This window comes from Malaclemys terrapin, chromosome 5 (assembly GCF_027887155.1).
Source record: "Malaclemys terrapin pileata isolate rMalTer1 chromosome 5, rMalTer1.hap1, whole genome shotgun sequence".
Taxonomy (NCBI): domain Eukaryota; kingdom Metazoa; phylum Chordata; order Testudines; family Emydidae; genus Malaclemys; species Malaclemys terrapin.
The window spans coordinates 48,798,827-48,822,390 of NC_071509.1; the positions used below are offsets into that span (position 1 = coordinate 48,798,827).

General features: G+C 42.8%; 1 protein-coding gene across 2 annotated transcripts in view; it reads right to left on the reverse strand.

Annotated features, from left to right (window-relative positions):
- Window positions 1–23,564, reverse strand: part of GABRA2 (gamma-aminobutyric acid type A receptor subunit alpha2) — a 76,696-nt gene that overhangs the window by 10,421 nt on the left and 42,711 nt on the right. For both annotated transcript variants that reach the window (XM_054030890.1, XM_054030891.1), the window contains exons 5-9: window positions 22,506–22,726; window positions 18,951–19,033; window positions 15,444–15,587; window positions 14,433–14,585; window positions 1,431–1,633 (exon numbers count right to left, since the gene is read on the reverse strand). In XM_054030890.1, coding sequence (XP_053886865.1) covers window positions 1,431–1,633; window positions 14,433–14,585; window positions 15,444–15,587; window positions 18,951–19,033; window positions 22,506–22,726 — 804 coding nt within the window. The remainder of the gene's footprint in view (window positions 1–1,430; window positions 1,634–14,432; window positions 14,586–15,443; window positions 15,588–18,950; window positions 19,034–22,505; window positions 22,727–23,564) is intronic.

Here is a 23,564-nt window from a genome sequence, read left to right on the forward strand (position 1 = left end):
TGCTGGTACGGCATACTGGACCATACCACCCTCCTTGCACTGCTGCTCACAACACTCTGGTCCATCTAGAATTTGCTGATTTTGCATGTGCCATGGTTAGGGACAGTCTCTCTTGAGTGCATGCCTCAAGTGACAGAGCTGGCCTCCTGCACCTTGTTCTGAGTGGAATCACATTGTCCAGCTATGCTGAGACTGGGTCTCTAGGCTGCAAGCCCTCCCCCACATTTCTCAACCTGTTAGCTAAACAGCCCCAGTTGAGATTGGCACCTATAAACCTTTTCCCTTCAGGTGTCCGCGACAATATAAGTGTGAAGTGACTCAGAAACACTGTCTTCAAAACAAAGCATTATTCATTAACCCAAAAGTAGAAAGCACACAGAGCAAAGGGTTAAACAACAAAGAGTCCTACACGTATACTGTCCCTTACCTACACTTTAATCTTTCCTTGAACACTTTTGTAAATTGCCCTTAACCCAGCTAACTCCCATCTCTAGCTGGGAGGAGCAGACTCTCCTGCCTGCAGCATGCGCACTTTGCCTTGGTGTCTCCTTGTCTGACTGTTAGCTCTCCCTGTCACTCCCTCGGCAGCCCCCTGTCATTCCCATGGGCAGCATCTTTAAGATTTTGGGACCCCCTTTGATCCTAGGCCTTCAGCCTCAGTATGAGTAAACTATGCAGCCTGGTGGGAGCTAAGCAGGGCCATTCCCTAATTAATAGTTTACCCCCCCCTTAATCCCTTAAGGAGACACTATTTTGGTTCCTGTTTGCTTCCCCCTTAACACCCTCTTTGATTTAACTCCTGGCATTTGGGCAGGTTAATATCAGACATAACCTGAGGAGCAAATTATATTTATAAATAAAACCCTACATATAACTCCCTCATTCTTCACAGTAATGCCGATAAAGAACAAGAGGGAAATGGATAACTATAAAACAAACAAGGAAATAAAGAAGTTGGGTGAATGTGACAGTATCTCCAATGTTTTGAAATGTAATGGATGCAAGTGTAGGAAACTTATTTTCATTAAGTCTGAATAAAGATTTTTTACAGAAATATTACTCTGATTTTATTCATTTCCACATGAAGGACTCAGGAACATAATGTGGTGTAACCTCAGATTTTATATTTTTTGACATTTAACGAGATTCAAATAGGCTATTGATCAATGTGGAGAGAGCCTTGACACAATAATCATTTCTCCAAGGACTGCCTGCTAGAGAAAGTTCCTGTATGCAGTTTAATTTCTGCTAGAGTTTGGCAATTTGAGCACACACTTTACAATATCTTTCTATCCGCACCTACTTTCATCTCACAAGTCATAACCTTTCAATTGGTTTGAAAATTCAAGTATTTTTTCAGTAATAATCAACTATCAAAATATCTGTTAAGCTATTTTCTTAGAATTGACTGGAAATATAAATGTGTTTACCTTATCATTGACTACGCTTTTTCCATCCCATGCCCATCCTCGTTTTGTGAAGTAATTTACAGTGGCAAATTCTATCAATGCAGAGAATACAAATGCATAACAAACAGCAATAAACCAATCCATGGCTGTTGCATAAGCTACTTTGGGGAGGGAATTTCGTGCACTGATGCTCAACGTTGTCATTGTCAACACAGTGGTTACTCCTGTAGAGGGTGGAAAAAAAGAAAATGTCAGCAATTTTAATTGAATTTTGAAATTGAATAAGATTCAGAACGGGAACATCTTACAGTACATTTCTAAGAATTATAAAAATGCTTACATAATGTTCATATAGTATGGTGGCATACTAGATGCACCATATTGAAGGTGGCAGCAGACTTTTCCTTTGTAACCTTCTAGTTTTGATTCACTTTTTTTTTTCCCCAAATAAAATTTTGGTGAAAAATGGCTGAAGATAATGTCTTGAAAATACATACAGATTGTTTTTTCCCATTTTTTGATTAATCAGACCTTTTGGGGAAAACCCCACACCAAGGCAACTAAATTAACTAGTTTGCTTAATGGAGTGTGTCAAATCACTTTGCAGCAGTATAGCAAAAAGGACATGTTGATGAACACTTGCAATGCCAATAATCCCTGCCTCCTCCCAGTTTCCTGCCATTTTCTAACCATAGAACCCAAGAGATGGTCAACTTTTCTGAGGTCAGCCTGGCTTCAACTGCATTGCAAACAATGGAAAAGAATTAATGGCTATCTTTCCAAGGAGCAGTCGTTTGTGGCCACTTTCAAAGACTATACATGTATGGCAGCCATTCTGACTAAGGACAGTCTGTGGTTTCACTCCCATGGGGAACAATAGGAGATTGCAGGTATCTTTGCTAGTGGCTGTCTCACTGCCACATACAATTATTAAGTGAGGTAAACTGGTCAATTTCTCATTGAAGTAAAACGGATAATGTTATAGTACAACAAATTAATTGAAACTTTCAGATCTACTATTTGTATTTAAATGTTGAAAAAAACAGGGAAAACAAACACAAATACTTTGTGCTTCATGAAACCCCAATAGTGGATGATAAAGCCATACTCAAAACACTACAAAAAACAGGATATACAGAAAAAAGCCATATACCAATATAAATAATCTTTTAGTCCACTCATTGACACAAATACACCAACAATTCCCCTAGTAAATCAACCCTACCCAACCAGAGTCACCAAAATTACACAAAGACACCCTTAACTCTTCCATCTCTGGAATGCCACCAAAAGTGTGTCTCTCTCCTGGATAAGAAAAGTTGTACACATACCAGAGATAAATATATCCACACTAATATTGACATATAGTCAAAAGAGCCTCAGTGACAAAAAAGAATTACTAATAGCATCTCATAGCTCACAATTCAAATACTGCAAACAGAAATTATGTGTTATAACTGGTTACAGTTACTAAGAGGAAATAAAACCAGATCCCTAAAAGAGCAGGAATAAATATCAACTCCACAGAAGTACAGGAAGGAATACCAGCATCAAACAAAGACTGGAGAATTCAGGGAGGGAAAACTTGGCAAGATCCTCCATCACTGGAAATCAGTCATCCAGGCTCTGCAGAATGGGGCTCCACCATGTATGTCTCCTCTACCCCAATATAACGCTGTCCTCAGGAGCCAAAAAATCTTACCGCGTTATAGGTGAAACTGTGTTATATCGAACTTGCTTTGATCCACCGGTGTGCACAGCCCCGCCCCTCCGCAGCGCTGCTTTACCGCTGCGTTATATCTGAATTCGTCTTATATCAGGTCGCGTTATATTGGGGTAGAGGTTTATGAAGTTGTCTTTTTTAACTGTCAGCCATGCAAACCCAATCTGTGATCTGAAAATCAAGCTATTTTTCTTTCTTTCTTGTGCCTCACAGCCAGTAATAAAGATTCTCCAGGCCAAATACTTACCTTATTTATACTTGTGCAGCAGCCCCATCTCCTATCCATTCCTGCATTTGGGCATTCTTTTAAAGAAGTGTAGCTGCAATAGGGATATTATATGATTGCAATGGGAGTGGAATGTGGTTTGCACTATTGCATATAGGACGGGAGATGGTTTAGGAGAAAATCTTGCTATTAAAAAGTATTCCACTTTGAAAACATTTTGAGAAGCCCTGTATTAGTCTGAAACCTCTCTATATCTTAGCATTACATGAATGAACTAACAGATGTAGCTCCAAAACAGAAATAATAATAATAAAAAATTACTAGTGATGCATAGAAATGAGCATCAAATGGTCCCAGGCCATCTGTATAGTCCCCAAAAGACAGTCCGGATGGACTATCTTCCCTCTCCTATTCAGTGTACAGAGAGGGACTCACAATGTCCTAGAATTCAATATCAACTCATTACGGTTTAATTTCTAGTACAAATGTGAATACTCGAGAGTGCCCTCAATACACTGGACATGTGTATAACTCCTACAGTAAAAAACAGTGGAAAAACATTATATGCAACTTCCTGTTGATGCTCCTCACTTTGCCTTTTCTGAAGGTGATTGAAGTGGTGCTAGAGGAGTTCGCAGGGGCTGTACCACCCCAAAATTTGTCTTAGCCTCCCTGTAGCCACCCCTCCCAGAGCAACGGGTACAGTGGTGGATTAGCCACTGGGCTGGGCCCAGGGGCCCTGGCCAATTGGGAGGCCACTGGCTTCCACCGCCTACCGGGCAGGAGAAATCCCGGTGCCTCCCAATCCCATAGCCAGCAGAAGCCCCGGGATGGGGGAAGCCCCCTGCAGCACCCAACCCCATCCATCCCCAGCAGAAGCCACGGCATGAGGGAAGTCCCCCAGCAGCCCCCAACACAGTCTCTGGCAGAGGAAGCCCCCAGTACTCTGACCCTGTTCCCGGCAGAAGCTGCGGTGTGGCAGGGGAATCCCCTGTGCCTGACCCAGCTCTCTGGCAGAAGTGCCAGGACCGCGGGGGGTATCAGGGGAAGCCCCAGCACCTGGACCCTTGCTGCAGCCCTGGGACTAGAGGAGCTCTCGCTCCCCGCTATGGCCCAAGGGCCATGGTGTGGGGACAGAGCTTCTCCGGTCTTGGGGCCTCAGTGGATGGGGGGGGGCAGAAAGGAGCAAATGGGTTGTATGGCGGGCAGAATTGGGGGGGGGGGGGGCTGGGTGGAACAAGGGCAAAGTCCTGGGGAAGGGGAAGAAAGGGGTGGGGCTGTGGGCAGGGCCACAGGCGGAAGGGACAGAACATGGGCGGGCCCTCAGGCAGGAGTGGGGAAGGGGGGGCCCCCCACTTGCTCTGGCCCAGGGCCACAGGAAACCTTAATTCGCTTCTGAACCATGCCACGCTTATTTCTGCGCTGTTGTTGATGCCGGCACTGCCTTCAGAGCTGGGCGCCTGGCCAGCAGCCTCTGCTCTTCCGTCACTCAGCTGTGAATAGAATGGCAGCTGCTGCCTTCAAAGCTCAGTGGCTGGAGAGTGGCGGCTGCTGGCCGGGCACCCAGCCACTAGCAGCATCACAGAAGTAAGGGTGGCAATGCCATATTGTGGCAGTGCTGCCTTTAGAGCTGCGTGCCTGGCTAGCAGCCACCACTCTCCAGCTGCCCAGCTCTGAGTGTTGATGTCCAGGGCCGGCCTTAGGAAAAATGGTGCCCTGGGCGAATGGAGTGGGTCAGCTCCCCACACAGTGACTCCTCCCCCCATTGGCTGAGAGCGATGGAAGCAGGAAGTGAGGGGAGATGTGGAGCATCCTGCAGTCAGGGGAGGTTCCCGGAAGTGGGTCTGTGCCTCTCCAGCCTGGCCAGGACTAGCAGCTGGAGTACAGTGCACGGTAGGATCCCCTGGCAGGGGTGCGCCTAGCCCTGCCCCTCCCCAGCTCCAGGCCCAGAGCTCTGGGATTAAGGGGCCTTGGGCTGGTTGTGTGGGTGTGGGGAGGTTATATGTTTAATGCAGTCCCCCCAATTTTCTGCCTAGACCACCTCAGTCCCCCACCCCCCACACTGGGAGGAGGCTGGCACTGCCCTGAAAGGGATCAACCATTTCCTCGTTGCCAGTGGACAACTGCCCATATCACCAAAAACACCGTCACAACTGGTATTCTCAAAAAATCACCATTATGTGTCAGCAATGAATGAACACAGAAATGTTACAACCCTGTCACACTATAGATTTATCCATTCAAGGTCAGGGTTGGGTCCATTTGACAGCAATAGATATTTGTACTGTCACTGAGGCTTGTTCTGTGCACAGGACACATCGTTCTCCATGGCTTTTAATCTTAAAAATCAAATTGGTCATATTTTGGTTTCCAGGATAGAGGGATAGCATTCAGGATGTGCCCAAAATTGACAACCATCTTTGGGGCAAATTACATCAACTACTTAATAGCGCACAGCAACAATACATTTCAGTATAAGAAATAAAAAATAGAGTATCCATCTAAAAATGTAGTGGGAATTTGGGTAGCTAGAATGTAAATAAAGAAGTTGGAATATGACCATATCATATGGGTTTGTGCTCCTGTTTTTGTGAAAAGAGCCTACCAACAAGTCTTTTGATTTTACATCTCATATGAAAGTTCTGTTCTCAAACTTGAATTGTCTTTAGTTCAGAGTCCCATTCTAACACTATTACATTTGGCAGCAGCAGCTACTCTGAAAATAACATTAATAAACCTCCACTTAGTAAACAACCACCTGAGGAAGTTCTTGTAAAGAATCATTTTATTTTCCCTTTCATCCTGCGTGACCTCAAAGCAGAATGGTGCTCAGCTCAACACCATCCAAAACTGCCATCAACCAATCAATACTGATATGGAACAACAATGATGGCAGAATGCAGCCTTGCCAAACTCCTATGGACATAGGAAACCATGCTATGTATCTGTCATTGACTCTAATACAGCTTTCAGTTCCATTACAGAACTCTTATACTAATGACGTTTTCTTTCCCAGGGACAGGTCACCTCACCAGATTCTACAAACTTCCTTGATGCACTGAATCAACGGCTTGATGGAAGTGTATAAAAAGTGCAGAGCATGACTTATTAAATTCAACCTCAAAAAGCCATCTCAATGTAAAGATCTGGTCGACAGTGGAACGACCACATCTAAAGCCACACTGAACATATTAGGAGATTGTTAAATCCCATTTCCTTATTAAGAGGCCTATTTCCAATGTGCTATAATTCTAACATATTACACTATTACTTTTTTCCTTAAAAGGCAGTGGAAATGTTAGCTGGTAAACAGAGGTAAATCTACTGATGCTTTTATCTTTCCTTTATCTTTCTAAACCCCCAGTGCAAAGGGCATTCCCCAGTTTCTGCCATTTATTTTGGTCATATGCTTGTCTATTCAGGCTTCTGAGCATCATGATGGATTTGGCTTTTTTCTCTACTGTTCTACATAATATTTCTCTAGGTTGCCCTCTTTTTTTCTTCCCAGTGTCCATATTATCACATGACGTGAAAACCCTGTTGGTGGCATCCTTAAATCAGGTCCTAAATATGTCCATCATCATCATCTTACCATGTTTGATGCTTTAGGCTGGTTTGTTCTACCTAAAATTTCTGTTGTTGCAAGAAACTCTTTCCAATGGACTCTGAAAATCTTCCACAGGCATTTATTTTGGAATAAGTTGATTTTATCAATTTCCATGACTCTGCTCCATATATGAGGCCAGACATGATACCAGTGTTAAAAATTGATATTTGTGTTATCAATGCCAATTGTACTACTTTTCCAAATCTTTTCAAGTTTATTAACATTATTTGCTGCTTTTGAGATTTGTTCTTGACATTAAGTGATTAGCTAGATTAGTATAAAATATTAATATAAAGATAGTAGATTATATCTATGGAATAACAAAGAAGAAATAGTCTTACATAAACAAAATACCTTGGCTAACATTTTCAAATGTAGGCATCTAACTCTGTATTAGACACCTAAATGAGTGATCTTATTTTCAAAGGGTAATAATATTCTCCCTTTTATTCATAAACACACTTTACTTCTAAATCAATAAATCACATTAGCAGGACATAAATGGAACTCTGAATATTTTTCATTCTAGGGTACTTAAGAAACTATCTGAAGCAATCTCAGAAACATTAGTGATTGATCAATTTAGAAAACTCATGGAGGATGGATGAGGTCCCAGAGGACTGAAAAATGGCAAACATAGTGCCTGTCTTTAAAATGGGGAACAAAGAGAACTCAAGGAATTATCGATTAGTCGGTTTAACTTTGATACCTGGAAAGATAATGAAACAAATATTTAAAAAAATAAATTTGTAAGCACTTTGAGAATAACAGGGTAATAAGGAATAGCCAACATGAAGTTGTCAAAAACAAATCATACCAAACCAGCCTAATTCCTTTCTTTGACCAGGTTAATGACCTAGTGGATGGGAGGGAGGGGGGAACTGTAGGTGTCATATATCTTGATTTTAGTAAGGCTTTTGACACAGCCCCATGTGATATTTGCATAAGCAAACTAGAGAAATGTGGTTTATATAAAATTACTATAAGGTGGGTGCACAACTGGTTGATAACTACTCTTTTAGTACAATTCTTCAATGGTTCGCTATCAAACTCGTAGGACACATCTAACAAGGTCTCGCAGGGTCTGTCCTTGGTCTGGTGCTATTTAATATTTTCATTAATACCTTGGATAATGGAGTGGAGAGTATGCTTATAACATTTGTGTATGGAACCAAGCTAGCACTTTGGAGGACAGGATTAGAATTGAAAATGACATTGACAAATTGGAGAACTGGAGTGAAATCAGCAAGATAAAATTCAACAAAGATGGAAAGTACTTCACTTAGGAAGGAACTACAAAATGGGGAATAACTGGCTAGGCAATAGAACTGCTGAAAAAGATCTGGGAGTTATAGTGGATCACAAACTGAATATTAATCAACAATGGAATGCGGTTGCAAAAATGGCTAATATTCTGAGGTGTATTAACTGGAGTGTCATATGTAATACATAGGAAGTAATTGTCTCTACTTGGCACTGGTGAAGCCTCGGCTGGAGTACAGTGACCAATTCTGGGTGCCACATTTAAGGAACAATATGGAAAAAGTCCAGAGAAGAGCAACAAAAATGATAAAAGGGTTAGAAAACCTGACCTATGAGGAAAGGTTAAAAAAACTGGGTATGTTTAGTTTTGAGGGGGAAAAAGACTGAGGGGGGACCTAACAACAGTCTTCAAATCTGCTAAAGGCTGTTATAAAGAGGATAGTAATCAATTGTTCTCCACGTCCACTGAATGTAGGACAAGTAGTAATGGGCTTAATCTGTAGTAAGGAAGATTTAAGTTAGATGTTAGGAAAACCTTTCTAAGGCCTGGTCTACACTATGATTTTAGGTCGAATTTAGCAGCATTACCTCGATTTAAGCCTGGACCTGTCCACACGACGAAGCCCTTTTTTTCGACTTAAAGGGCTCTTTAAATCAATTTCTTTAATCCACCTCCGACGAGAAGATTAGCGCTGAAACCGGCCTTTCCGGGTCAGATTTGGGGTAGTGGGGACGCAATTCGACGGTATTGGCCTCCAGGAGCTATCCCAGAGTGCTGCATTGTGACCGCTCTGGACAGCACTCTCAACTCAGATGCACTGGCCAGGTAGACAGGAAAAGACCCGCGAAATTTTGAATTTCCTGTTTGCCCAGCGTGGTGGAGAGCCCAGGTGAACACACAGATGAACACTCATCAGTACAGGTAACCATGATGGAGTCCCAGGATCGCAAAAGAGCTCCAGCATGGACCGAATGGGAGGTACGGGATCTGCTCGCCATATGGGGAGACAAATCAGTGCTGGCTGAACTCCATTGCAGGAAACAAAATGCCAAAACATTAGAAAAAGTCTCAAAGGGCATGAAGGACAGAGGCCATAACAGGGACGCACAGCAGTGCCGTGTGAAAATTAAGGAGCTAAGGCAAGCCTACCACAAAACCAGAGAGGCAAACGGAAGGTCTGGGGCAGAGCCACAGACATGCCGCTTCTACACTGAGCTGAATGCCATGCTAGAGGGTGCAGCCACCACTATCCCAACCCTGTGCTTTGACTCTGTCAATGGAGAATCACGAAACACGGAAGCGGGTTTTGGGGACAAGGGAGATGACCATGAAGACAATGAAGATAGCTCACAGCAAGGAAGCAGAGAAACTGGTTTCCCCAACAGCCAGGATACGTTTTTCACCCTGGACCTGGAACCAATAACCCCCAAACCCATCCAAGGCGTGCTCCCAGACCTTGAGGGCACACAAGGCACCTCTGATGAGTGTACCTTTGTAAATATTACACATGGTTTAAAAGCAAGCGTGTTTAATGATTAATTTGCTCTGGCATTCGCGGCCAGTACAGCTACTGGAAAAGTCTGTTAATGTGTATGGGGATGGAGCAGAAATCCTCCAGGGACATCTCCAGAAAGCTCTCCTTCATGTACTCCCAAAGCTTTTGCAAAAGGTTTCTGGGGAGGCCTGCCTTATTCCGTCCTCCATGGTAGGACACTTTACCACGCCAGGCCAGTAGCACGTAGTCTGGAATCATTGCATAACAAAGCATGGCAGCGTATGGTCCCGATGTTTGATGGCATGCAGACAACATCCATTCCTTATCTCTCTTTGTTATCCTCAGGCGAGTGATATCATTCACGGTCACCTGGTTGAAATAGGGTGATTTTATTAAGGGGACATTCAGAGGTGCCCGTTCCTGCTCTGCTGAACAGAAATGTTCCCCGCTATTAGTGATCATCCCAGAGAATTGAGTGTGGGGGGAGGGAAGAGGGGTTAGTTGGGTTTGTGCTGCACGTTAACCCAGAAACCGCAGCCCCTCCTTTTAAATTGCAACCCCATTTTAAATGGCCAACCCAACGGCCGCTTGGTATGGGAAATGAGGGCGCTGCTGTTTGAAACCATTCCCACATGTTATGAAGGTTAAAAAAGTCAAAAGACTGTGGCTTACTATGGCTGCCTGCAAGCTGAATTCTGTTGCCTGGCAGTGTCTGAGTGATCTCTCACATCAAACCGGCAGGCCCTCAATATAAGAGGAAAAATGAGACCTTGTAACGAAAGCTGAGACCTGGTAATGAAAGCACATGTGCTGTGTAATGTGAACAGCAAGATTTAACGTGAAAGAATGTACCCATTGTTCTCTAAAATGTGTCTTTTTAACTACCACCTCTCCCTTCTCCTCCACCAGCTGCAAATGTTTCTCCTTCGCAGAGGCTAGTGAAGATTAGAAGGAGAAAATGGCAGACTCAGGATGATATGTTCTCGGAGCTCCAGATGTCCTCTCACGCTGACAGAGCACAGCAGAATGAGTGAAGGCAGACAATGTCAGAGTGCAGAAAAGCACAATATGAATGCAAGGAGAGGTGGCGGGCTGAATCGCGGGCTGAAGAGAGCAAGTGGCGGGCTGAAGAGGATAGGTGGCATCAGCTTGCTGACAGAAGGCAAAAGTCAATGCTCCGGCTGCTGGAGCATCAAACTGATATGCTCCAGCGTATGGTTGAGCTGCAGGAAAGGCAGCAGGAGCACAGACCGCCGCTACAGCCTCTGTGTAACCAATAGCCCTCCTCCCCAAGTTCCATTGCCTCCTCACCCAGACGCCCAAAAACACGGTGGGGGGGGGCCTCCAGCCACCCAGCCACTCCACCCCAGAGGATTGCCCAAGCAACAGAAGGCTGGCCTTCAATAAGTTTTAAAGTTTTAAAGTGCAGTGTGTCCTTGTCCTTATCTCCTCCTCCACCCCTCCCGGGCTACCTTGGCAGTTATCCCCCTATTTGTGTGATGAATTAATAAAGAATGCATGAATGTGAAGTAACAATGACTTTATTGCCTCTGCAAGCGGTGATCGAAGGGGGGAGGGAAGGGTGGTTAGCTTACAGGGAAGTAGAGTGAACCGGGGAAGGGGGGGGTTCATCAAGGAGAAAGGGGGGGGGGGTTCATCAAGGAGAAACAAACAGAACTTTCACACCGTAGCCTGGCCAGTCATGAAACTGGTTTTCAAAGCTTCTCTGATGCGCACCGCGCCCTGCTGTGTTCTTCTAACCGCCCTGGTGTCTGGCTGCACGTAATCAGCGGCCAGGTGATTTGCCTCCACCTCCCACCCTGCCATAAATGTCTCCGCCTTACTCTCACAGATATTGTGGAGCGTACAGCAAGCAGCAATAACAATGGGGATATTCTTTTCACTGAGGTCTGAGCGAGTCAGTAAGCTGCGCCAGCACGCTTTTAAACATCGAAATGCACATTCTACCACCATTCTGCACTTGCTCAGCCTATAGTTGAACAGGTCCTGACTACTGTCCAGGCTGCCTGTGTATGGCTTCATGAGCCATGGCATTAAGGGGTAGGCTGGGTCCCCAAGGATAACTATAGGCATTTCAACATCCCCAACGGTTATTTTCTGGTCTGGGAAGAAAGTCCCTTCCTGCAGCTTTTGAAACAGACCAGAGTTCCTGAAGACATGAGCATCGTGTCTTTCCCGGCCATCTCACACTGATGTTAGTGAAACTTCCCTTGTGATCCACCAGTGCTTGCAGCAGCATTGAAAAGTACCCCTTGCGGTTTATGTACTCGCTGGCTTGGTGCTCCGGTGACAAGACAGGGATATGGGTTCCATCTATCGCCCCACCACAGTTAGGGAATCCCGTTGCAGCTATGACCTGCACATTTCCCAGAGTCACTACCGTTGACACCAGCAGCACTTTGATTGCGTTGGCTACTTGGATCACAACAGCCACCACAGTAGATTTACCCACTCCAAATTGATTCCCGACTGGCTGGTAGCTGTCTGGCATTGCAAGCTTCCACAGGGCTATCGCCACTCGCTTCTCAACTGTGAGGGCTGCTCTCATCTTGGTATTCTGGTGCTTCAGGGCAGGGGAAAGCAACTCACAAAGTTCCATGAAAGTGCCCTTATGCATGCGAAAGTTTCGCAGCCACTGGGAATCGTCCCACACTGCAACACGATGCGGTCCCACCAGTCTGTGCTTGTTTCCCGGGCCCAGAATTGGCGTTCCACGGCATGAACCTGCCCCAGTAACACCATGATTTGCACATTGCTGGGGCCCGTACTTTGTGAGAGGTCTATGTCCATGTCTATTTCCTTATCACTCTCGTTGCCGCGCTGCTGTCGCCTCCTTGCCTGGTTTTGCCTTGGCAGGTTCCGGTACTGCATATACTCCAGGATAATGCACGTGGTGTTTGAAGTGCTCATAATTGCTGCGGTGATCTGAGCGGGCTCCATGATCCCAGTGCTATGGTGTCTGGGCTGAAAAAAGGTGCGAAATGATTGTCTCCCGGTGCTTTCACGGCAGGGAGGGAGGGAGGGAGGGTAGGGCCTGACGACATGTACCCAGAATCACCCGCGACATTGTTTTTGCCCCATCAGGCATTGGGATCTCAACCCAGAATTCCAATGGGCGTCAGAGACTGCGGGAACTGTGGGATAGCTACCACAGTGCAACGCTCCGGAAGTCGACGCTAGCCTTGGTACTGTGGATGCAGTCCGCCAACTTAATGCACTTAGAGCATTTTGTGTGGGGACACACACAATCAACCTTATAAAAATGATTTCTAAACAACCGACTTCTTTAAATTCGACCTAATTTCGTAGTGTAGACATACCCTAACTATAAGAATAGATAAGTACTGGAGTAGGCTTCCCAGGGAAATAATGGAATACTCATCACTGGAAGTTTTTTAAGAACAGGTTAGACAAACACCATTCTGGGATGGTCTAGGTATGCTCGGTCTTGTCTCAGCACAGGGGGCTGGACTAGATGATCTCAAGATCCCTTCCAGACCCACATTTCTATGACTCTAAGTAATGTAGTCTCTATGTGCCTCAGTTCCCTATCTGTAAAATGGAGAGAATAGTCCTTCTCTACCTCACAGGGGTGCAGATAAATACATTCGAAATTGTGAGGCACTTAGATTCTACAGTAACAGGGGGCATGTAAGTGTATGAGATGCACAGAACTCCTTGATCTCAGCTGCTGAACCCATTCACTACCTCCCTCCTTGCATCACACTCTGGTTTGGCTGAGGAAGAAGGATTTGGCCCAGAAGCACATGTTCACTAGAATAAGAACTGCAGTTTGCACACTGCAATATTTTGAAATGATGTGCGACTTCCATTCTGCTTAGTTTATAAATAGAGCTAGAAGTATATATAAACCTACACCACACTAACACTTGTTGATAGTATAGATGAAATATTTCAGAGCCAAACCTCAATATAAATACAACATTTAACTTGAAAACATTCAAGATTAGAACCTTATTACTTTATATGCAAACTGTTCCCTTTAAAAAAAAGTCAAGGAAATATCTGTATGCCACTTTCATATGCTAATTCTCCTGAAAAACCTCAGGACTGTCAGGAGATCTGTAGCCTGCACCTGAAGGTTCTATGGACTACAAACAACAGCACTTTGTCACTTTCTATCATGAACTTGAATCAGAAAGGATCCTTCTAACAAGTTCCTCTGCCTCCTGAGCCCCCTCATGGCCAGAGGTCAATCTGTGGAACCCCACCTCTGCTCCTTCCTCTTCAAGGCCCCTTGCACAGACTTTTTCTGTGGTCAGAAGCATCCTCCTCAGACTCTGGGTTTATGCATAGAAAGTAAACTCAGAATAAAACAAAGTCCAACGAACATGTTTTCTCACGGTCTCCCCTGTCTCAGCAGGCTGCTCCCAGCCCATCCTAGCTAGAGTCTTAGTCCCAAATCCCAAGACTCTGCTTGCTCCTGAAAGTCTCTGCTCTCCCTAAGCACGCACACATGCTTGCCTCTTCGGAGTGCTTTTTATAGGGGAATCATCTGATTCCACTCTTTCAGTAAGCAGGGTTGGCTAGTCCCAGGCCCTCCAGCCCATACAGGGCAAGCCACCCTATAAAAAGAACTAAATGGGCTTCAGCTGGTTTCAGAAATCTTACTGACCGCTGCAGATGTTGCCTAATGCACATGCCATGTGTTCCTCAGAATACTCACCAAAGACTGTTCTTGCAGGTACAGATTCTCTGTTCAGCCAGAACGACACTTGGGAGAGAATGACTGTCATGATGCAGGGGAGGTAAGTCTGAATCACAAAATAACCAATTTTTCTCTTTAAGTGAAAATGAGCTGTCATTACTGTATATTCACCTAGTATGTGAAAGAGAAACAAACAAAAAACCCTATAAAATGAACTATTAGCCTCTATAGACAATTCACTTTCCTGGCAATTAAAGGTAGCATGGTACATATATGTGAAACAAATGGTCTGTAGATGCAGTCTACAAAACTATTTAGGCAGAAAAATCCTAGTGAATGTAAATGAACTTTTTGACTTTGACTCTGTGGGCTGTATCCTACTATCACTGAACTCAAGGAAAGTGTAGTCATGGGCTTCAATGAGAGCAAACTTGGATCCAATATTTGTCCTGCACAATATATTCTAGAAGTGATTTTTTATATTTACAAGGAAAAAACTGTGTGCCATGACAAAGATGCTAGGCTTCAATCTTGCATGTTCATATGTATGGGCAGACACTGGTGGACATACAAAGTCCCACTTAAGTCAATAGGGCTCCATGCAGATGCAAGGGTCCACTATATGTATGAGCTTTTGGGATATACCAACAGGAAATGCTAATAATCCATTGTCCAGGAGAAAAAAAAATCTAATCACATCATGAAAGTAGTAGACTAAAAATGGCACTTCCGATCTTTCACCTTAACTAAGGTTTGGGTTACAAAGATTCATAAAAACCCTTGATATTAGGAGCCCTGTGGAAACAGCGATAGGGAGCAATTACCTCCACTGACACTTGCTATTTCATTAAGCTTCAAGGAATTAGCAAATTGTTCTTACAGGCTGCTCATAGTATACAATATTACTGAAATGGAGTAATCTTATTACTGCCAATACTGGTTTTGGCAGCCGAATGACATAATATCACCAGCATCTTATGCTTACTATTATAAAGCAACTATCCTTTTCTTCCAATGTATTTTACTAACCTGTACTCGATTTAACGGTCTCCTTTCCAACTGTTTGGCCTAGCAAATCATACTGATTCAATCTAGAGCCATCCGGTGCAACCTGTACGGAATCAGATGCATTGTAAGTCCAAATGTAGGTCACTTCTGAAGTTGTGTATGCATCTATGGGAAATATTAAGAAAATATTTTGTCAGCATTTTAGAACAAAAAGTGTCCATGATTTGCAACTTCAGGGCATAAATAATTAGAACTACTTAATTATTTTCCTAAAACCGTCATTATAGTCTATGACTGACAGGGCAAAATAATATTTAATTGCTTGAGAATATGTAAGTATGCAAGCCTCACAGTATACATGCAGCACAGGACTATATATTGTTAATTTTCATTGATATAACCAATTGAACATCATTGCTGTTGAGTTACAAGCAAAATCTATTTATAAACTGTTAAAATATTCATTGGAGATTACTTATTAAATGTGCCCTAAAATCTGAATCGGAGTGGGTGCCGGGTCAATGATTTGTTATGTGTATGACAGATTAACTTTCTGAAAATTTGTTTCTGCTCATCTATGGAGTCTGAAATGAGCTACAAGCTTTTCCTGCTTATTTGACGTTCATATCTAAATATGGTGTTGCAGTGTTAGGCAGACCCAAGATTGTCTGTGCCCTGCTGTCTCTGGGCCTGTTTTTCCCCCTTAAATTTCACTCCATAACCTGGCCCCTTTGAAAGGAGTGGGACACACAGACAGTTGGAGCTGCTCACACAGTACAGTCCAGAGGACAGCAAAAGGGAAAATACCCACTTTGCCAAGGAGCACTATGAAGGGGCCCACCCTCACTCCTGTAGAGAGGAGACTAATGAGCTATTCTGGGCTCATTCAGCACCAACCAGGCACATTTGTACGGCTTACTCTGTCTGGAGCGGGGAAGCTTAAAAAAGGAACACTAGCATAGGAAGGGGTTGTGAACAGGAAGAAGATTGCTACATCTCATAGACTGCTGATCACAAGGACAGATCGACCAAGAGGGAGACAGTCATAGGCCTCACTGCCCTTGAAACTACATGGGAAGTTCAAAAGCAGGGTACCCCAAGAGAAGAAGCTGGATGTAGACCCTAATTAAAGACACTATACCAGCTGATAAGCCAAACCCCAAAGGGGTGACCCCAAAAGGCTGCCTAAGAGACAGACCACCTTTGCCTTTCTTTTCTTTTCCTCTGATTCCCCTTTCGCTCAAGGGAAAGAGAGAGAAAAGGACCTCTCTTTTGTTTGTTCAGTTTTATTTGGAGAACCCCTCATGAGCTGCAAAGAGGGGAAGGACACTATAAACACCTTAAATTGGGGTCTGGTGGGGGCTCAGGGGAGCCCCAACCTTCCCACAGGATTTTTATTGCAAAACTAATAGCACTGCCAACATAAACTAAAAATAGAAGGAACTAAAACTGCCAGCATTAATGCATCTTCAGTGACTGGGAGACAGAAAAACACTGAGTATGTTCAGCACTTCTAGCTTCCCTTAAAGGTGGATGCGGTCATACAGAGTGTGAGTGTGTTTTTCTATGTGTTGTTAGGATACTGGCTTAACACTTGCTGCACGGGATGCTTGGGGCTGTTTATTACACAAGAAGTAGGAGAGTGTTTCAAGCCTGGGGTGCAGCATGGAGCAAGACATAAAGAGCATAGTGGGACAAAGGTACAAAGGAAACAGTAGGAGGGAGATTTGTGCAGAACAAAGGCCATGAGATGGGAAAGATATTTCCATTGCAATAATAGAAGCTGTACACAACACTTAGAAAGTGATTCAGAAAAATTGTCCATGTAATCCAAATAAAAACACCAAGGGGAATAAAATTCAAGAAATAGTATAATCCTGTCCCTTACGTTTATTTTGTAAAAGAAAGGAACACACTTTTCCAGTCTGATATCCCCAATTGGCAAATGGGGCGTGAAGAGAGGAGGCTAAAGCATTGATGGAAGAAATCATGTTCAGAGTCTGATAGCGATAAGTAAATTTAAGTCCTATTCTGTGGCTATAGTGCAGGTGGAGAAAGAAATACAACATATCACCTAGCTGAGTTTCAATCATTTTCATTTGAGAAAGCTCTAGAGGTCATGGAGGAGCTTCTTCATGCAACCAGACATACCCCACATGGCTAATAAAATCTAGCAGAGACCAAAACTGCAGAGACTGTTAACTCTTCCCTGCAGGATAATGTGTTGCCAGCTTCCTACATATATACTATTATTTTTTAGTTGATTTTATGTAACACATCTGGTATTATGTTGTTGTGTTACTTAGTTTAGGTAACACATAGCTAAATTAGAATATAAAGCAAAAGATTACTTCCATGAGAAGGAAATTTGATATGTATTCAAAGTAGGCTTGTAAGAGTCGACTCTACTCAGTCTTCACTAGGCACAACTCCCATTTGCAAAAATGTATAGTTAAATAAAATCAGACTAGAATCTCTAGCCCCTTCTATTTCAGTGCAAAAAGGAATAAAAGATACTTGCATCTCTGCAACCGGGAATTCCCCGCACATGGAGATGATCCCAGAGGGCATAGACGTAGTGCAGCCCATTCCTATGTCTTTTCCCCATACACATCAGAGGCATCATCAGAGTGTACAGGGCTCTGACAATGCCCAGCTTATGAACAAAATTACCCCTTTAGTTACCACCCGGTGGAATGTGGGGGTTGCTTGCTTTGTACTCTATTAGGCCAGTCTGAAATCAGCAGAGAATCAGATAGCAGTAACCAACCCCTTGAAGTTCACCTTCTCTTTTGTGCTCAGCAGTGAATCTGCTGCTATCTCTTAAAGGAAAATAAATGCAATAAACCAAGGAAATAGATACAATATTTAAAAATCCTCAGCTATTATAAATCATGGGCCTGATTCTGATCTCACTTATAACAGGAGTTATGCCACTGAAGTTTATGAAGTTATGCTGGTATAAAAGTGGTGTAAGTGAGATCACGATCAGACCCTACATATTAAATTACAAAATGTACACTGTAACTTTAATCTCAATAAGTCATTTGCTGCAGCCTTCACTGACTAAGAATGAAACAACACATACCATTAAGAGAGTAAATGCACTGCAATCTAAACTATGCCAATTAGAATCTTTAGAAACTTCAGAGATATATTTTTGAATACGTATCTTTGTTTAGAAAGCTTTAGTTTTCTTTGTATAAATACAATATTTATATTCCATACACATAGGTCTTGATTCACTACTGTGTTACTGAAAACAACAGAGTTACACTAGCATAAAACTGGAACAATGCAGTAGTAAATTAGCCCCACAATATTTTTAGTTAAAGCAGGGTCCAGGAATTTTTCAAATGCCTTACAGGATAGAACACTGAAAAAGATCTCACCATGTCAAAATACATGACACAGTATAACCTTCTGTACCTACAGAAATCTGGGCAATGACAATTTGTGAAACAAAGTGATGTTGAACCACACAAGATATTCATTAGCCAACGGCTATACTTCTAGCTATGTACTTACAGCTGCCAAATTTCAACGGGCATGAATGAGCATCCATAGGAAAGTCCTCCAAGTGCATTGGACATTCAGCTTGGACTGTAAGCCTAAAAGGCAAAAGAACACTACATATTTAAGTCAGTTAACAAGACAAGAAAATCAATTCTACAAAAAATGAACAGAGTTCATGCTGATTTAGGAGATGAAATTGTAGTGTTATATTAAACTAATTAAAATTTAAATCACCTCTTCCTTCTTCACTTTTATGTGGTCCTTCAGAATACATTGATTTATCACATCAAAAACTTACAGATGACCTCAAAACTATGAGAAAAGGTCATTTAAATGAAAATATAAATTATATAACTGTGGGTTGTTCAGCATAGTCATTTTCTTCTCCTAATATTCAGAGGCACATGTTGCATGGCTCCTAATAATTTGTTACAAAAGCACATAAAGCATAGCTGATTTGCATAAGGAATGTGCTCCACTAGCCTCTGAACCCTTTTTTTATTTTTTACTTCTTAAATGGAAAGTGTGAAAAAAATGCATTCATTTTCAAAAACATGGCTCTTCTCATTCCTCAGCTTACTACAGTGCATACACGAATGCCAAAACATTAACAATAAATACATGGAATGTCCTGAGCGAACGTGCTTACATCAAACTCAAGGATAAACATAATCTTAAAACATCTGAAATAATTTCTCTCAGATTTTTCATCTGGATTAGTTTTGATTAAACACTGAATTGCATGAATGGACAGGTCCCCAATATAGACCATCTCTAGGTACAGTAAGTCATGAAAAGAATAAATTCTAGTAATCACAGACTGAAAAACAAAACTGTCTATATTAAAGCAGGCATCTTATTTTCCATTACATAGCTTTAGTGCTTCATTTAGCTTTATTTTCTCAAGATTCATAGTCAGAAGTTAAGCAGAAGGCTTATATTAATCATACGGTAATTTGATACATGTACATGTACAATGGCCAGTTCTGAATTTATAAAATGAAAGTAATTTAAGACATGAATTTCACAGCTTCAAGAGCAACGTACCTCTAAGTAGTCGATTTATAATCATACACAATTGCATGATTAATTTTATCTGGCATAATCTATCAGTTTACATTAGCTGTCTCTTTTTTTAATCTTTTCAAATTGGGGGGAAACGGCATTTTCTTTGATTTGCAGCACAGGATTAAAGACAAGTTTCTGGATGGCTGACATTTCAATCAGTTAATACAAACATGGTTTCAAATATTGATTTGATCACAAGTGAAAATACTATAAATGGTGATGGCCTCAATTTAGTTTCTAGTAAACTTTTCTATGCATCTTCAAACCATCACATAATTCAATATAATTAGCGGTCTATTTATCAAGACTCAGAAGTGTAACTGCTTGGCAGCTGTACAGCAAATCAGGATTAAGGGGCACTGACAGAGCTATAAGACTGCATAGTGCCTGATTGCTGTGTGGTTCATGATTTATGCCTTACTCTAGCGGGGGAGATGGTGTCCACTTTCACAATCAGTACAATTCATTAAATTTGTTCAAAGAAAATCATTTAAAAATAAGTCAGAGGTTTTTGGAAATTGTTATACAATGGTTTTAAACTAGGGTTGCCAACTTTCTAATTGCACAAAACTGAACACTCTAGCTCCACCCCTTCTTCGAAGACCCACCTTCTGCCCCACCCCTTCCCAAGGCCCCGCCCCCACCCCCCGCTCACTACATTCCCTCTCCCTTGGTGGCTCGCTCTCCCTCACCCTCACTCACTTTCACTGGGCTGGGACAGGGGGGTGAGGGATCTAACTGGGGGTGCGGGCTCCAGGGTGGGGCCAGAAATGAGGGATTCAGGGTTCAGGACGGGGCTCCGGGTTGGGGTGCGGGAGAGGATACGGGCTCTGGGCTGGGGGTGTGAGCTCTGGACTGAGGTCAGGGATGAGGGGTTTGGGGTGCAGGAGGGGGCTCCAGGCTGGGGCCAAGGGATTTGGAGTGTGGGAGGGGGCTGTGCATTGAGGCAGAGAGTTGGGGTGCAGGAGAGGATATGTCTGGCTGGGGGTGCAGGGTTTGGAGTGCAGGAGGGGGCTCCAGGTTTGGTGGGGGTCTCAGGGCTGGGGCAGGGGGTTGGGGCTCAGGATTGGGGCACGGGCTTACCTTGGGCGGCTCCTGGTCAGCGGCACAACGGGGCTAAGGCAGGCTCCTTGCCTGTCCTGGTTCCACACTGCGCCCTGGAAGTGGCCAGCAGGTCCAGCTCCTAGGCGGGGGAGGGGGATGGACGGCTCCACGCACTGCTTTTTCCCAGAGGCACCACCTCCACAGCTCCCATTGGCTGTGGTTCCCAGCCAATTGGAGTGTGGAGCTAGTGCTTGGGGAAGGGGCAGCGTGAGGAGTCCTGTGGCCCCACCACCACCTAGGAGCCAGACCTGCTGGCTGCTTCCAGGACACAGCGCGATGCCAGGTAGGAACTAGCCTGCCTTAGTCTCGCAGCATCACCAACCGGACTTTTAATGTCCTGGTTGGAGGTGCTGACCGGAGCCACCAGGGTCCCTTTTCGACTGGGCATTCTGGTAGAAAACCGGACACCTGGCAATCCTATTTTAAACTGACCAGTAAAAGTAAGAGCATTGCAATAGAATATGTAAATAGCAAATTGCCCATCGTACTGAGACACTTTCTAACAGAAGGTTATGTTTTGCTCTTACTAATTTTCTAACCAAATTGACTCTTTAGGTACATTTTTTTTTCCTAAGGATAACTTTGCATTTTCTTAGAAACTGATCATACATAGGATGTAAAAATAAAACATTAAATTAAAAAAAATGTTTTAATAGGATACAAAGAATGTTATTAATTAAGATATAGTTTTGCCTGGAGTTATTGTTTGGCAGGACTTTGAAAGCCAATCTTTCTCCCTCCTCATTTCTCTTAGTCAATAATCTGGGTACTAAATCTGATCAATGGACCAATATCATTTAACTCCATCAAATCACTGTCAGTTACACACAAACAATTTGTATAATAACAAGATGTTTACTAGAAATCACGTGCCAGTTTAATCACTGTACTAGCCAGCTGGTCATTGAAGTTGGTAAATTGTTAACACCTAGCTCTTATACAGCGTTTTTCATCCATAGATGTCAGAGCAATTTACAAAGGAGATTAGTATCATTATCCCCATTTTACAGTTGGGGAAACTGATATACAGGGAGGGCAAGTGACTTACCCAAGATCACCCAGCAGGCCAGTGATAGAAATGAGACTATGACCTAGGTCTCCTGAGTATCAGTCCAGAGTTGTATCCATGAGGCCACAAGTGAAGCAAAAGAGTAGCCTGGAGACTGAAAATGATATGTAATTTTCTATTTCCATATTCTATTGTAATGCTGTTACTTGTACTGGTCAGTTTAAAACCATTGTATAACAATTTCCAGAAAACTCTGACTTACTTTTATATGATTTTCTTTGAACATATTTAATGAATTGTACTGACTGTGAAAATGGACTCCACATCTCCAGTTGGAGTAAGGCATAAAGCATTATCCTTCAGAAAAGCCATGTAAATAAATGTACCTCATGGTATACAAGAGAGTTCCATCATCCTGGATTCGTAGTAGTTTGTTTGGCATTGTCATGTTATGAGCTACTGACTTCTTCCCATTGTGAAAGAATGTGTCTGGGGTCCAGATTTTGCTAGCCATTAAGTTGTTCAGTCGAAGGATGTTCATTGGGCCTTTAAACTTTAACCTCTCATCTTTCCATTTTTGACGGAAGAAAACATCTATTGTGTACTCCTATAACGGAAAAAGACATTATTTTTGTCATACTGAACATCAGTCTGTTTTCCAAGCACAGAACACTAAAATGTTGGTTGTATAAAATCTGTTAATAAAAGTATTTGAAGGGGAAAAGTGGTTGACAACTATAATTGTATAATATCGAGGTTAATGAAGAGGAACTTAGAGAAAGCATTTAGGGTCTATACTCCCCTTGGTAAGGGCACACAGAGTAATGCTCATTAACCTTAATAGACATGCTACGTTAGTATATATAAGCCCTAGATGACTGTAGTGCAAATTAGTGCATGACAATTAGATGACTGTAGTGCAAATTAGTTTTCATAAACATTTTTCCATTTTGTTCAGAAGAAATGAAGATCAATACAGACCAAATTAGAATGCATTACTGCAGCAAACACGCCTGTAGAAAGAAGCCAGTACTTCAGTAGCATTGAGAATGGCCATGTTTTGAGACAAGAAAATAAGCATGTTCAGAAAGGGCAGGATATATCCAGGAATATTAATATAAGAAAGATTATTCCCATGGGGGAAAAAATAGTCAGTAACAAGGCTGTTGAATAATTATGGGCTTTACTAGCATAAATACATAGATAAGGAACAGTGAGCTATACCACTTCACTGACATCTGATGAACAAAAAGGGGCAGACTGTCTGCTGAAATCCATGCCTATGAAGGGGCTGATAGAAGTATGCCTTGGTATTTAATCTTGGGAGGAATTTGTGCTCAGAGGAGGTGGTTGTGGAAGAGGATTGATGTTCTACTTCCAGGTGCATGAATCACTAACTGCTATCCCACTATTCTGTAAACATTCTGTACATATCTTTAGGCTTG